We start from the raw sequence: 16891 nt of genomic DNA, 5'->3' as shown, positions 1-16891 counted from the left end.
TATCGGCCTTAGCGTGTGAGAGCTCAATGATGTCTTTTATTTTAATGTTTACTTTTAAAACATATTTTTTAAAGAAACATGCATGTTGACCCCTGATCAACCCCCTCCCACTCACTGTGACAGAAGGAAAGCCTATAGCCCTCAGCACCGAAAGCCCGTGGTCATTCAGCTTTGGCTTCTGAGAAAACAAAGCTTCCGTGTAAAGCAAAAGAAAGCTTTAAAGTAATTTGTGGTTGTAATGTTATCTTTCCTTGTATTGAACAAAAAAAAAATCTATACCTCTTGATTGCTATCAGTCCTGCGTCTGAAGGCTGAAGGATTTCTTGGGAGAAGAAAACAACCCATTGTGTGCCTCAGACCCTCATGTTCAGCGAGAAATCTTACAACATGGAAAGCTTCGGGAAACAAAACAAAACAAAAAATTGGGAAATTCGCTGGTGAAGACACAGTGGGTTTGGAGAAAGAAATGGACCCTGTGGACAGCTTACAGCATGCACCTAAACAGTTGGTTCTGCCCTCTCCCCCACTTAGAATCCACATTTCGGTGCAGATCCCGCACCAGGATGGAATGCTGCCCCTCATCTCCACCATGCCCTTGCACAACCTGCACTTCCTGTTGTCCGAGTCCATCTACAGACACCAGCACATCTGCTCCAATCTCGTCACCGCCCGCGATCTGAGAGGCGTCTCAGGTGAGAGATGCCTTCCGTGCTGGCTTACCCGCTCCTGCCCAGTGCAGTGGCCTGGCTGAGTGAACCCTGCTCATCATGTTTCCCCAGACCCATGACACACAGGGTTAGTGGATTTCCTTCTCAGCAGGCAACCAAACCTAATCAGCTCAGACAGGGGCATGAATAGGAAAAACCAGGGACTTTGGAATCAAACCGAATTAGATTCCCATCCTTCGTCCACTACCTATACTACTGCACAAAAATAGCTGGTCCTCCCCAAGGGAAGGTGAGGATTAAATGCATTAGCATTTTTTTTTAATTTATTCTCTTATTTTTTTATCTACAGTTTGCAGTCAATATTATTTTGTATTAGTTCCAGATGTACAGCATAGTGGTTAACCAATCATATACTTTACAAAGTGTTCCCACTGATATTTCTATTACCCACCTGGCACCACAGGTAGTTATTACAACATTATTGATTATATTCCCTGTGCCATGCTTTGCATTCCCCTGACTATTTTGTAACTACCGATCTGTACTTCTCAATCCTGTCACATTTTCACCCAGTCCTCCAAGCCTCCTCCCCTCTGGCAACCATCAGTCTGTTCTTGGTATCTAGGAGTCTGTTTCTGCTTTGTTTGTTTGTTTATATTATTCTTTAGGTTCCACAAACAAGTGGAATCATTTGGTATTTGTCTTTCTCTAACTGACTTAAGTGCACTGGCGCTTTTAAAGCACCAACTGTGTTACATTTTCGTTCTTTCCCTCCCCTTTAGGAGCATGTTATGCTCTGTGCCCATAAATCGCATTACCACTGCCTCTTTAGGAAGCTCAAGCGCAGATGTTACCTGTTCTAGGATGGGTTCTCCAGGAGCAGGAGCAGAGATGGAGTCAGGGACCAAGATGAAAGGGAAGGGGAGGAAGCAGGATTGGACAGAGAGAGAAATCCAGCTGATGAAGCCTGGACTAGCTAGCTCTTCAGGGAGCTTTGGAGAGAACCCACCAGTCTCACTTGTCCTATTGTCAGCCCCAAGGGACAGACCTTTCTACCCGCCTTGCTCAGTCACTGGATGCTGGCCGGCCCAGCCAGGGCGTGACCTCGGGCTGAGTGGCTCTGTGGCTGACACAGACCCAGGGGAGCTGACGGCTGGCATGATGCCTCTCCCACAGCAGCCATTACTCTACCAAGAACCCAGTCCCTTCCCATATTCATTAAGCATCACTTTGTTTAGTGATGGTCTTCATACAGTAGAAATCAGTTGAGTGTAAATTATTCCCAAGTCACTGAGCTACACATGAAAGCTTAATCGCTCCACGTATGTAGCTAGAGAAAGTTTGCACCTCTTCCTACTCAAATCATTAAATTCAACACAAGTGAATTGAGATCCTAGTCCTCCTGGGGAATCCTAGTCCAGATTGGGTGCTGAAGGAATGCATCCACTTTTTCAGAATACTAGAGTTCTTTTAGTACTCTAAAAATCTCAACCCTAATATTCTACATAAAGGTCTTCATTAATTTAAAGTAGCTCAGTTGCTTGGCAGCATTTGATCCAATAATTTTTGCCTGTGGCGGGGAAGGTTTAGTCAGACATCATTAGCGAACTATTTACTCATTAACCCAAAATTAAGACCTTTTTCCCCTAAGAGTTCAGGGACTTTGTGGGGTGGACAAGGCATAGACAGATGTTTGTTGGCTTTTCATAAAAGCTATTTTATAAAAATCAGTCTTTAAAAATTGGTCTTAGAAAAATAATAACTCATCAACAGATTATCCATATAGTAAACCCATTTCTTCATATTCTGAGAGGCACCACTCATATCTATTCAAACCTGACTGAGAAGCACAGAACCAGACTTGCCAGGTGTGACAAAGTTTCAATTTGTTTCCTTGTCCAAGATAAGCAGGGCCACCGAGCTGAGCTCTTCATTTATGGTATCATTTGTTCCCCTTTCCCCCCCCCCCCCCCCCCCCCCCGCCCAGGTTCCTGCAGCCCCTTAGAGGCGTCTATCAACCCAGGCACACATGGCAGCAGGCAGCTAACCAATGCCCATCTGCTTCTTGTGTGTGTTAGGAGTCCTGGGTTGCTCTATTAACAGAGACTGCCCCAGCTAGTTTGTCTCGGTGGATAGAGAGTCAGCCTGTGGACTGAAGGGTCCCGGCTTTGATTCCAGTCAAGGGCACATGCCCATGTTTCGGGCTCAATCCCCAGTAGGGGGCATGCAGGAAGCAGCCGATCAATGATTCTCTCATCATTGATTTTTCTAACACTCTCCCTCTCCTTCTTCTTTGAAATCAATTATATATATATATATATACATACATATATAATATATATATAAAATAGAGTCTCAGATGGAGCGAAAACTCTGCAGGGGTCCTCAAACTTTTTAAAGTGGGGGCCAGATCACAGTCCCTCAGAGAGCTGGAGGGCCGGACTATATGAACTACTAATTCCTACTGTAACACCTCGGCTGCGCTCACTGCCCAAAAAACCTGGCTGGCAGGATCAGACTCCCCTGGGGGCTGCATGTGGCCCGCGGGCCGTAGTTTGAAGACCCCTGATCTAGAGGAACGTCTCCCTTCTCCCCACCCAGCTCCTGGGCAGCCAGCGAGGGCACACTGGGTTACTGTTTCTTGTCCCCCATCTCCCACAGAAACAGGGTTCCTGGACGACAAGGTCTACGACAGCACGGCCATGGGGCCTGGCTATGACCGCCCCTTCCAGTTTGACCCCAGTGTCCGGGAGCCCAAGACCATCCAGCTCTACAAACACCTCAACCTGAAGAGCTGCGTCTGGACCTTTGATGCCTATTATGACATGACCGAGCTAATTGACGTCTGCGGGGGGTCCGTCACGGCCGACTTCCAGGTGGGTGCACTGAGGCTTGTCTGAAGGCCGTGCTCTGGGTGCCCTGTGAAACCTGCTCGTTCCTAAATCGCTTCAGTTAGCACTTTCCATCCAGTGGCTCCCAGCACAGGGCCAGCGAACTAAGGGAGTCTGTGTAAGTCCGGCAAGTGAGACCTCAGGGGTAGTGCCGCCAGAGAGAGTCCTCTAAATCTACTAATTGGACGCATGGTATGGAAAATGTTCACATTAATGTGGAAAAAGCTTACTGTCTGGCACAGTTTGTTTATATAAAAATCGAATGCTTACTTTTCTGAGAATGTATGTTTTTTTTCCTGAGTATATTTTGGAAAGCCAAAAAGATTTATATTCTATGGTAGAGTGTTCCCTTCCCCACCTGGGGAAATGAGTCAAAATGACAGGTAAGTAGAACACTGTCATCCTAAGACTAAGGGAGAGATAATTTTTAAAAACACCTTGATTTTGCCAAAACTGATTTGGCTCAGTGGATAGAGCATTGGCCTGCAGACTGAAAGGTCCCAGGTTCGATTCCGGTCAAGGGCATGTACCTGGGTTGCGGGCACATCCCCACTAGGAGGTGTGTAAGAAGCAGCTGATCGATAGTTCTCTCTCATCGATGTTTCTAACTCTCTATCCCTCTCCTTTCCTCTCTGTAAAAAATCAATAAAATATATTAAAAAATAAAATAAAATAAATAAAAACACCTTGATTTTATATCTATTCAAAACTGACAACACTTGTAAATACAGACCCTTTTTAATAGTCATTAAACATAGTGACAAAGGAAAATTTTACAGCAAGAAGTCACTTGGGGGGCCGTTATATCAAAGAGACTAGACTAATGCATACTCATGGGGAAAATAATTCTAAAGTATGTTCTCAATGAACTGAAAATTACACGTGGTCTTCATTTTAAATCAGGTTTAACCACACTGACAGAGGGAGCTTGTAGAGGGAGTTAGACTAAGCATTTTGGAAAAGTGCCTTTGCATCAAGTTTGTTTTGTTTGCGGTGCCTCTCATTTTGGTTAACTTGCATTTTATGTACACTACTGCCCTCTACTGAGTAGAATTTTAAGGCATGATTACGTTTTCTTTTTATCACTGCAATTCTATAACCTCCATTCACTTTTGAAAATGCAAAACTGAATGATTGGTTCTTCCCAGGCCCCTCAAAAGTTAGTTTTCTTTATGATTTTACTTTGATTATGTTTCAGGCTATTTTGTTCAGACTATGCTTGAAAATCTCAAAGATAAGAATCTTATATGTCCCACTTCTTAAACCAACATAGGAAGAATATATACATAGAAATACTTCATCATTGTCCGTTTTTTTTTTTGTTTTTTTTTTAATCCTCCCAAAAACATGCTTAGAGAGAGAGAGGAAGGGAGAGAAAAAGAGACAGAGAGAAAGAGAGAGAAACACATTGATTGGTTGCCTTTCGTATGTTCTCCAACTGGGGATCAAACCTACAACCCAGGTATGTGCCCTGACCGGGAATCAAACCAGCAGACTTTCAATGCACAGGATGATGCTCAACCAACTGAGTCACTCTGGCTGGGCCATTGTCTGTTTCTTTAAAAATAGTTGAAGCAGCTGATAAATGTTTGAAAGACTATAGAACTTAGAACCAAGCCCTACTTCATATCTTTGTCAAATATCAATAGACTTAAATGAAACATAACCTCTCCGAACCGCCACTGAAATAGTCACTAATAATCTCAATATGAGAAGACATCTAACACATCTGGCACAAAATAACTATACAGTAACAGTAATCAGGGATGTTTTTCTTTTTAAAAATTATTAATTAATATGAAGGTTGAAGGAGAATAAACAGAAACAGAGGAGGAAAAATTAATTTTGCCCATTATCTCAAGAAATTATGGAAATTCTACTATCAGAGATTTTTAAACGAATATGGAATTATTCACTTATAGAATAATTCCATATTCATTTAGAAACAGGAACCCATTCATTTGGATTCTCAGTGAATATGGAAGTAGAGTCTTTGGAAAAATTCAGTGCCAAATTTTAAATTCCTGACAACATTGAATATGAAAAGAATACTTTAGAAAAATAAAGTTTAATGTCCTAAATAATAAAGCATTTGCCTCTTTTCTTATTTACTCATGGAAACACCCTACATTTGTATTTTCAAACAAAAAAAATGTATAATTTCCATAGTGTATTTGGCCAGTGAAAAACTAAAATTATTTTAGACTAAATTTTTTTTAAAATATATTTTATTGATTTCTTACAGAGAGGAAAGGAGAGGGATAGAAAGTTAGAAACATTGATGAGAGAGAATCATCGATCAGCTGCCTCTTGCACACCTCCTATCGGGGATGTGCCCGCAACCCAGGTACATGCCCTTGATCGGAATCAAACGTGGGACCTTTCAGTCCACAGGCCAACGCTCTATCCACTGAGCCAAACCAGTTTCAGCTAGACTAAATTTTTTGTTATAAAAGAAATATAGCCGAAACCGGTTTGGCTCAGTGGATAGAGCATCGGTCTGCAGACTGAAAAGTCCCAGGTTCGATTCCGGTTAAGGGCATGTACATTGGTTGCGGGCACATCCCCAGTAGGGGTTGTGCAGGAGGCAGCTGGTCGATGTTTCTCTCTCATTGACGTTTCTAGCTCTCTATCCCTCTCCCTTCCTCTCTGTGGAAAATCAATAATATATATATAATATATTTTTTAATAAAAAAAAACATTTTAAAATGAATAAACCAACTCCCCACTCATGCACACATATGCACTTAGCCTCCACGTGAAGCCTTCTGCTCATGTTATCTTTCCATCCAGTTTTTGTTCATTGCATGGTAAAATGAAAACAGGAATTCCCTTAGGAAGTACGATATTCTACCTTTTCAAAGTTATTTCAACACAGCGTTGTATGAGATGGCAAATTATCCAAGCATACGCAGCTCTGAGCCGTCGGTAAGTTTCCTATAAATGAGCTGCGAGTGCTCACTGAAACATCCAAGTCAGCCACACATTCATCCCTGGGATCCGGACCTGGGCATTTCCCGCGTGGGGTTAATTCAGGCTCTCCTACAGGTCACTGGAAAGTACAGTCCATGAGGGGCTGCTGTGTACCGACAGTACATCCTAGGTCTGTGTGTTCAACCCTTTAGGAATAGCTGTGAAACTGTAAAATCTCAGCCAAGGCTTTCAGCAATTGAACAGTGGAAAACAAAGCTCCTTCTCACTCTTTAAAAGTTTTCGTTCAAGTGTCACCTCCTCAGAAAAGCCTTCCCCGATTACCCTGCCTAGGAAGCACCCTGGCCACTTCCCATCCCTTATTTGTTTGTTTGTTTGTTTGTTTGTTTGTTTGTCTGTCTAGGGAAGCATGTTTCAGTTTATTGGCATTGTCAATCCATCCATAAGACAGGTGTTATTTTCCCCATGAAGTGAGATCGTTTTCAATCTGCATAACCTGTGCCCACACCTCTTCACCTTGAAAATGTAGCACTTCCAGCTTTAGGCAGGGCACATTATTCCTCCTTCACTTTCACAATTTTGACACTGCTGCCAGAAGACTTCTCTGCGCCTGCTTTGGAATTCAGTTTTCGGTGCATCCCTCACTGCTTTTGCACAGATCTGGGAGTAGCAGATATTGCTGAGTCCGGCCTGTCACCAGTAAGCCACCATGATGCCGCGAGAGGGAGGATAGTTTGACCTAATCGTGAGGATGCCTCAATCCTTTATTTATTTTTTAAGTTGATGTATCTTCCTTACTAGACTGTGGGCTCCATAAGGGCAGTCATTTAGCTCTTTCCACTTTGAGGGCCCAGCTCCTTTGCCTGGTCCCTGCCACAATCATGGGCACTTGGGTGAATAATTATTGAGTGAGTGACTGAGGGAGTGGAGATTGAACTGAGGTGTGATAGCCGTCTGCCTTTTTACCCAGGGAAGAAATAACCTCCCTGTGTGCACTCCGTTTGCTTGGCAGGTGCGAGACTCGGCCCAGTCGTTCCTGACCGTGCACGTGCCCCTCTATGTGTCCTACATCTACGTGACGGCCCCCAGGGGCTGGGCCTCCTTGGAGCACCACACCGAGATGGAGTTTTCCTTCTTCTATGACACTGTTCTCTGGAGAACAGGTACACCCACTGGCATCTTCACTGTTCCCACCTTATGCTCCAGCAAGATTAAGAGAAAAAATAAATATTGTCTTTTAATAGAAGCTGCATTCTTCATCCTATTGTTCTATGTCCAGTGCAAGGAGAACTGCCTGGAGTCTGGGCAGTGTAAATCTGTGGTTCCTGAAAAAGAAGGAGGTCCATCCGTGTTGATGATGTTGATGCTGGAAGACCTCCAGGGCTGAAAAATTGGGCGCAGGTGGCGAGGGGCCCAGAGTAAAGGATGGCAAGTGACAGATGGGTCCTTACTGCCCGTTAGGATCCCAAGGGATGTATGTTCTTTTGGAGCGTAATCATGTTCATTCTCTTTTTAACTAAAAATGGTGGGATTCACATTTAAGGAGCAAAAGGAGTCTTCAAATTAGATATATGGAAATCGAAACATATATCAAAAGCCACTTAGCTCACTTTATTTGTCTGGCTTAGAGTTGTTTGCTCTCTTGTGGCACTCTTAAAAGCAGAGAGAGCGAGAGCGAGAGCGAGAGCAAGACTTTAATCCTACTATTACTTCAGGCATTTCAATGCTGAATTTTTAAAAATGACCTTCACCTCAGGCTTGGATTGGTGACAGCCCCTCAGCTGGGAGCTCACGCCTTACTCATGTCCCCCCACCCACCTTCTCCCACTGCTGCCACATGAATGTCCCTTAAAACTGCATGATCCCCCCTCCCTTCACTCCAGTGGGTCTGTTATTTTTTGCCTTTTTCCCATTTTCCATGTCCTAGACTTCAAAAATTACGCCCAATTCATTTCCCTTCCTTCTCCTGCTCTCACTCTCCCTCCGCTCTTCCCAGGGGTGATTTCACTGGATCTGAGGCAGACATGCTAAAAGACTACAGGAGCTTTCTTTACGTGGGCCTCATTTCTAGTCATGGAAAGTATAGCCCGTTCTTCTGTTAAATGATTTAAGCTCAAATCACTTATTTCCATATATGTCTCATAGGAAAATAACTTCAGGAAGTTTTCTTACTTGGGGTTAGCTAAGTCCTTGAGCTTTGGTTTGTTGTCTTTAACATTTTCTCCCCTTTCTTTGGTTATGCTTTAATTTTTGGCTGAATTGAACTCCTTGGTATCATGATTGCGCTTGCTGAAGCTATAGCTTACTCATGCCATGCCATTGTATCTGGCTTTCTAGGCTAACCTTTCATTCTTCATTGGCTTGAATACTGAGTATAAGCACCAAGACTTTGTTTAGGGTTTTGTTAAGTCCTAAAAGGTATCCTGGAGGGCAGCAGAAACTACACTGTGAAGCAGATGTGTTGTAACCACATCCTGGAGGAAAGCTGATATAAGACGTTTTAGGAACCACTTGTTTCCGAGCTCTGGGCTGGAGGCCCTGCATCTGGGCCAGTGGCACTTACAGGAACTGTGGAAAAGAACGAAGTAGAATGAACTGTCCAGATGTTTAGAGATATTTTATTGGCAAACGTTTCTATATAGATTCTATGTTTATGTGAATATATAATCTTTTCCTTAAGCTACATTCAAAAACTGTATTTTTACTTAGAGGTGTCACGGGGGAAACTCCCACGTAGGTTACTGTCCGGGAGGTCTTCTCCACACCCTAACGTGGATGCTTTGTGTACGGTTGCCTGCCTAGGAATCCAGACAGACAGCGTGCTCTCAGCAAGGCTTCAGATATTAAGAATCTATATTCGAGAGGATGGCCGACTCGTCATTGAATTCAAGACCCATGCCAAATTCAGAGGTAATGTCAGGGCTGTTGTTCTCCTCAACTTCATTTTATTTTATTTTATTTTATTTTATTTTATTTTATTTTATTTTATTTTATTTTATTTTATTTTATTTTGTTGTGTGTTGTTGTTTGTTAATTTTATTGACTTTTAGAGAGAGGGAGAGAAACTTCTATCGGCTGCCTCCTGCACACCCCCTACAGGACATCGAGCCTAAAACCCTTCTTGGGAATTGAACCAGCAACCTTTCAGGGTAGCAAACAATGCCCACCCAACTGAGCCATACTAGTCAGGGCTCTCCTCAGCTTCTTATTAAAAAACATTTTGAATATAGAGAAAAGGTTAAAGATCAGAACAATTAAAAGCAAATTCAGTAGTTGTTAACCTTTTGCTATGTGTGTGTGCACATACAAACATGCACACACATTTTTTGTCACAACATATGGCAGGCTGCATGTCAAGTTACCCAAGTACCTCAGTAGTCCTCTTCTGAAAACAAGGACATTCTCCTACACATCATAGTAGCATGACATTATCCAAGATATTGACTTGCTCCAATGATATCAAGTCCCTATTCTTATTTTCCCATTGTACCCCAAATGTCTTTTCTACTTGTTTTTATATGAGTTTATATTTATTTTATATCTGTTTATATAAAAGGAAGAACCCAATCAAGATTCAAGTTATATTTTAATTGTTGTCTTTTAATATAGTTTCTTTTAATCTAGAATAGTCTTCCTACTTTTGTTTATTCATGACACCATATGACTGCAGTTTTAAGAATAAAGGTGCCTTGCTGAGTAACATTTGCCTTTTTAATCCAATTTATAATTGTCTCCCTCCACCAAGGATTTGAGTGGTGCTAAATGAGATACTATTTAATCCAAATTTGGTATTTCTATTTATAAACCACCAAGACCTTTCTATGTTTAAGAAACATGTCGGTTGGAATCCAATGTTAAGTGTATTCAATGTGGATTATCACATAAGGACCCTTACTATTATGGATGTACTCATCAGCCCCATTTCCACAAGGCACATTCGTATTATGTACAAATCTCTATGGTCATAATGGCCTTCACAAGTAGGATGATGGACTGAGGAGAGGTACTATGCTTTCTCCATCAGATTAGAATATATTCTAAGGGCAAGAGAATGGATATTACCTTAATAGTGTCACTGAAGACTACCAATTCAGTTCTAAGATGTGAATGACATCTCTGTAAGTATGCTAAAGCTCACAAGTAAGCATGTGCTTTCCCTTTGAATAGGACAGTTTGTGATGGAGCACCACACCCTGCCGGATGTGAAGTCTTTCATAATGACTCCAGACCACCTGGGAGGAATGGAATTTGGCCTGCAGCTCCTGTGGAGTGCACAGACCTTTGATTCTCCTTATCAGCTCTGGAGAGCCACAAGCTCTTACAACAGGTGAATACAGGGTTAGAGATGCTCACGGGTAGGACCGACATGTTTGCAGATCTTTTTAGGAGCAGCTTGGGAAATAGGGCTTTTTTTCAAAGGCTAGATTTCTTTCTTTTTTAATTTATGTGAGTGACATTGGTTAATAAAATTATCGGTTTCAAGGTACATTTTTGTGCTACATGATCTGTAGGTTGAATTGTGTGCCCACCACCCAAAGTCAAATCTTTTTCTGTCACCATATATTTGTCCCGCTTTACCACCCATCCCTCACCCTCCCTCCCTCCCTCTGGTAACCACTATACCTATTATCTGTGTCTATGAGTTTTTCTTCATTTTTCTTGTTTGTTTATTTGTTGCTTTCAGTTTTATTGTATATCCCACATGTGAGTGAAATCATATGGTTCTTGACTTTTTCTGTCTGACTTATTTCTGGCTTAACATCATATCCTCAACATCCATCCACATTGTTGCAAATGGCAGTATTTCATTTTTTTTTTTCTTATGATTAGCTAAGTAGTATTCCATGGTAGGTTTGCACTACATTCTTTTTATCCAGTCATCTAATTTCTATTTTAAAAGGAGGATGGATAGAAACAACACTGGCTAATAGAGAAGAAAGCAATATAGCTCAGATCAGTTTCTGAAAAACAAAATAAAACAAAAATAGGAAAATATTCACTTTATTCTAAGGGTAAGACCAGGCAAAGCATACATGACTTTTACTCACATTCCATTGGCTAGAATTTAATTATATGGTTCTTCTGCCTGCAAGGAAAGCTGGGGAATGTGCCCACTAAGACCTTAGTGTAAAAAAGGAATTTCATTCCAGTTGCCTCAGGCAGGGACAATTCAGGATCTCTGATTATTAGGTTCACATGTTAGTCCTTATGTCCCAATGCCCTATAAAATAAATAATAATATGTATTCCTTCTCACACCCAACACAGAGGTAGAGTAGAAATTGGATAGATACAGTAAATTATCTCATTTGTAAAAGGGAAAATAGGAAAAACAAAATTTAAAGTAATACCATGAGAAGAATAGTGGGAAACCAGAAGTCTGTCATAAATAATGTTATCCCCAAGTTATAGACTGTGAAAGTAAGATCTATATTTGCCATGGAGATGTTGTTCTAACCTTATAGTTAAGAAGTGACATATTGCCCTAAGAATTATTTTCAAAAAGATTTCTTTAATTATAAACTTTTGGTCTTTTGAGAGAGAGGAAGAGGAGGGAGAAACAGAGAGAGATATTTGTTGTTAACTTATTTATGCATTCATTGGTTGGTTACTGTATGTACCCTGACTGAAGATGGAACCCACAACCTTGTGTTTATTGGTATGATGCTCTAACCAACTTAGCTACCCAGCTGGGACCATAAACTTTTGATCTTCTGTCATATATTTTTGTAGGTATGATTCCTTTGAAATCATTACCATGAGATTATGCATGTAATTTGTCCCAATTTATAGCTGAGAAACTGTCCTCTTTAAATCCTATGCCGACTCCCCACCACCTACTGAAGTCCAATTCTTTGTACAAGGCCATCCCCTCCTTTCTAGCTTCATCTCAAATTCAGGCTTCTCACCACATTCAATATATTACCAAGCCCTAAACCCATAGCCCATCTGTACCCCCTACCTCTGCATTTCCCACTTCCTCTTATAAAACTGCAACTCCTCTGAGCCACAGCTCAAATGCTGACCCTCTGTGATACCTTCCCTGACTCCTTTTCAGTGCCAGCAACTCTCCCCTCCCCTTGTTCCCACTTTGTTCCAGCTTCAACTATGACCCAGCTCATCCTATATAATAAAAGCCTAATATGCTAAGTGTCCGGTCGACTGGTCAGCCATCCAACCAATTAAAGCATAATATGCTAATGATATGCTAAGGCACCTCAACCATTTGCTATGATGTGCACTGACCACCAGGGAGCAAACACTCCAACTGGTAGGTTAGCTTGCTGCTGGGATCCAGCCAATGGGACTGAGCTAGACCAGCCGGACATGCCTTAGAGCCCTCCCATGGCTGGCCAACCTCTGGCCCCAGTTGTGCACCGGTGGGGTCCCTCAGCCTGGTAATTTGGGACCCCTTAGGGATTGTTAGAGAGCCAGTTTCAGCTCAATTCCACAGTCCAGGCCAAGGGACCCCACCGGTGTATGAATTCATGAATTGGACCTCTAGTTATATTATAATGGTCTAAATAGACTCTCATTTTCCACTAGATTGTGAGCTTCCCAAGAGTAAAAGACATGCTTGTTTTCTATTGAATCCCCAGAACTGTAGGTTTTAGCACACATATGTCCTAAATAAACATCCCGTAGGAGATTCTATTTGCAGTAAGGAGATAAAATATATAGAAACATTTTCAAAGTGAAGAACGACACCACAAATCTGTGCTCTGTGCACGGTGAGAGAAGCCCAAGGCCATGGTTGTCCAGGGAACGGAGAGCCCAGGATAGGCTGGGAGCTGAGCACAGCTTCCTGGGGGAAGTGGGGCAACTGGTGCTCCAGGTTTTGATGTGGGAAATGTCTAGTTTTTACAAAGGAGGGGGAAAGAGCTGTATGATTAAAGACCTGCATCTAGGACAGTGTTTGGCATATTGGCAGGGATAGTGAAGAAATTAATTTAAATGGTATTTAAGGATGGGGAAAAGTGGGGCTGTGAGCCCGAGAGACCATGCAATTTGTCTTGCATTCATTTGTCTAACAAATATTTATTAATCCTTTGCTATGTGTCAGTGAAAAAAATAAATATCCCTGCATGCAGCACTATGGGTAAGAAGACACAGGAGTAGGAATAACATATAAATATAAGTATAACATGTTAGGAGGTGGTGAGTGCTGTGAGAAAAAAAATGATATAGAGCAGGGTAAGGGGACTCAGGAGAAGGGGATAATGTCATTTTAATTAGGATGTTCAGAGTAGGCCTCACAGGAGGTGCATCTGAACAAAGACTTGATGGAGGGAGAGGCTTGCCCTGCAGATTATCTGGGGAAGAGGTTTCAGACCAAGTCCCTGAGCTGGCAGCATTTCTGACATGTGCAGAATAGCACAGAGCCCAGAGTGGCTGGAGCAGAGGAGGGTCGTGGCAATAATGAAGCAAGGAGATGGGGTAAGGCCTGGGGGTGGACCTGGTAGGCCAGAGTGTAGACTTTGACTTTTAGTGTGAGCCACCATAGCGTTTGAGTAAAAGTCTGGCCTGACGTTTTGGAAGCCAGGGTCAGGCAAGGAGAGTTCTGCCTAATTAGGTGTTTCTGTTAAGTAAGGATTAATATTCACCTTATACATGTAAATGTTCATGCCTTCCAAATATGGTGTACAAGGTTTCATTTTCTGCTGCTCCAGGCCTTACAGGAAGATGGGAAAACTGCAGACATACAGACATATAGATTTTCAGGGCAGAGCATGAATGGCCCTAGAAACTAAGCCCTGAAGATTTGATGGTTTGTCTAACATCGCGTACAAGAGGCCTGGCTGGTGTGGTTCATGGCTGAGCATTAACCCATGAACCAAGAGGTGACTGGTTTGATTCCTGGTCAGGGCACATGCCCAGGTTGCAGGCTCGATCCGCAGTAGAGGGTGTTCAGGAGGCAGCCAATAGATGATGTTTCTCTGTCATTGTTTCTATCTCTCTATCTCTCCCCCTTCCTCTTTCTGTAAAGTCAATAAAATAAAATATCTTAAAAAAAACAAAAAAAAAAAACATTCAGCCCAAGCTGGCTTTGCTCAGTGACTAAAGCATAGGCCCGAGGACCCAAGGGTCTCAGGTTCAATTCCAGTCAAGGACACGTTACCTCAGTTTCAGGCTTGATCCCACACCAGATAGGGCCCATATGGGAGGCAACTAATCAATGTGTCTCTGTCACATCGTTGTTTCTCTCTCTCCCCCACTCCCACTGTCTCTAAATAATCAATGGAAAAAAATTTCTTCTGGTGAGAATTAACAATAATAAATAAATAAATAAATAAATAAATAAATAAATAAATAAAATCATACAACCAAAGCAGAGGCAAAGCCAAGCCCAGGTTAGACTATCTCCCGGGTTCCACCCAGGCCCACTCCACTAATCTGACCCTAGGATGACCTATAAAAGTTTTAGTTATATATGTATGTATGTATGTATGTATTTCCAAATCTTTGCTATTACTTTAGTATGCAATAGATATAAAGAATACAAAAGAAACGGTGAAAGGATAAACATGTGGCTGTGAGAACCGTTTGCAGGTTGCTCCCAGCAGTCTAAATTAAGATTCACAGCTCAGCGCTCTTCTCTCAATGGATGGCAGCCTCCCAAGGCCCTTGAAGAATCTCCCGGAAGCTTGTGATGTCTGGCTGCCTTCCGGGCAACCTGCCAGGGCCGGACTGTTACTCTATGGCAAGGGTGGGAAGTGAAGTAGGTGAGGGTGCCAATGCCCATGCCCTCCGTGCTGGGACCTGCAGAATCCTGTGCCCACCGTGAACAGGGCCGTTCCCAGGAAGTACTCTACTATGAGAAGTGATGTTGTTCTCCAGCTTCATAAAGCGATGAGGCTGTAGCTTGGGAGAGGACTGGATGCCAATGAAATGGAGTTCAGGGCTTCCTCTGGAGGTAGGCATTTGCCACCTCTTCTGTGAGAGCAGCAGCAGCAGCCGACATGGTTGTATGTTAATAAATAAAGCTTTTGTAGTTGAGGATGCATTCGTTGCACAGCGTGTCAGTCAACAGGAAACATTACACAGAAATCAAACTGCGACAAGTTTAGGGAATCTACAGGACGTGGCCAGTTCTGCTTTGTCTTCACCTGGGCCTGTTAGGTTTTTATAAACAGTGTGTCTTTCTAGCTTTTCCTCACAAAAAGAACTTGAATAGATGAAAGTAGCTCTATTTAGCACCTGGCTGGTACTCTGAAGATTAGAATGATCAGTGATGAATTCCTGAAAATTGTGTTTGCGGACTCCTGGAGTTTTAGACTGTTCAGGGACTGGGTGTGTTTCTGGGTGAGCAATCGGTAAATTATTTCCCGTAACCGCAGTCTGCTCTGTGTGTTCCAGGAAGGACTACTCGGGGGAGTACACCATCTTCCTGATCCCTTGCACCGTGCAGCCCACACAGCCGTGGGTCGACCCAGGAGAGAAGCCTTTGGCCTGCACCGCACATGCCCCGGAAAGGTAGGGAAATAGTGTCGATCTTCATTAGGAATGAATTTACCTACTGGAAAGCAGTTACTTGTAATCCCAAAACCAATTTGGCTGGGGGAGGGGGTCGCTTTCATGGTCATTTAAGAACATGCACATTGGCAAAATGTCGAGTCTCCTGACACACATTCCCAGCTCAGGCTGAGCAAGGCAGTGGTCCGCGATCATGTTTAAGCTCCCATACTATAAATAGGTGTCCTTCTCAGAGTCTGTTTAGTACCATGTTTGAATACTTATCATTTTCATGGATGATTTCCTTGTTTAAAATGTCTCCCACCCAGCTGACATGGCTCAGTGGTTGATCGTTGTTGAACTACGAACCAGGAGGTCGCAGTTTGATTCCCAGTGAGGGCACATGCTCGGTTGTGGGCTCCATCCCCAATAGGGGCCGTGCAGGAAGTAGCCGATCAATGATTCTCATCATTGATGTTTCTCTTTCTCCCTTCCTCTCTGATATCAATATTAAAAAAAAAATACAACAACAAAACACACACACACACACACACACACACACACACACTCTTAAAATAGCTCTCAGGTAGAGTGCCGAAGGGCCATCTGGTGTTCCTAAGTGCAGGAAGACTGTGATGCACCTTGGGGATGTCAGGTGTGACTTTGAATGCTGTTGCCATGAGTTCTATGTCAATGAATTAACAATATATACCAAGATGTCTTTAAGCAGAAACACACATAAAACAAGTCAGGTGTTAATCAGTTGATGACCATGTTGGGCCCAAGGCTGCAGGAACTCTGTCCTGTATTTCCCCCCAGAAGCAGGGTCAGGGTTTTCTAACTCAAGTGTTCACTGTGGCTTTACAGACCATAATTACCACAAATAAAGAGAATCAACTATGCATCAGCTCAGACCCACCTCAGACCTGAGACTGAGTCTTATCTATGT

At 42.6% G+C, this 16891-nt stretch overlaps 1 protein-coding gene and 1 pseudogene across 2 annotated transcripts in view; one reads left to right on the top strand and one right to left on the bottom strand.

Annotated features, from left to right (window-relative positions):
* FRAS1 (Fraser extracellular matrix complex subunit 1) overlaps positions 1–16891 on the top strand; it is a 438553-nt gene that overhangs the window by 406603 nt on the left and 15059 nt on the right. The window contains exons 65-70 of the mRNA XM_084880389.1: positions 532–692; positions 3330–3544; positions 7503–7653; positions 9293–9400; positions 10658–10817; positions 15847–15963. Of these exons, the coding sequence (XP_084736515.1) occupies positions 532–692; positions 3330–3544; positions 7503–7653; positions 9293–9400; positions 10658–10817; positions 15847–15963 (912 nt within the window). The remainder of the gene's footprint in view (positions 1–531; positions 693–3329; positions 3545–7502; positions 7654–9292; positions 9401–10657; positions 10818–15846; positions 15964–16891) is intronic.
* LOC311630973 (ATP synthase subunit epsilon, mitochondrial-like) lies at positions 6915–7201 on the bottom strand (annotated as a pseudogene). The gene has a single exon. The product of its transcript is annotated as an ATP synthase subunit epsilon, mitochondrial-like (transcript).

The sequence above is a fragment of the Pipistrellus hanaki genome, assembly GCF_964339955.1.
Source record: "Pipistrellus hanaki genome assembly, chromosome: 1".
In the NCBI taxonomy this organism is placed as follows: domain Eukaryota; kingdom Metazoa; phylum Chordata; class Mammalia; order Chiroptera; family Vespertilionidae; genus Pipistrellus; species Pipistrellus hanaki.
This window is presented reverse-complemented; position numbering and strand designations above follow the sequence as displayed.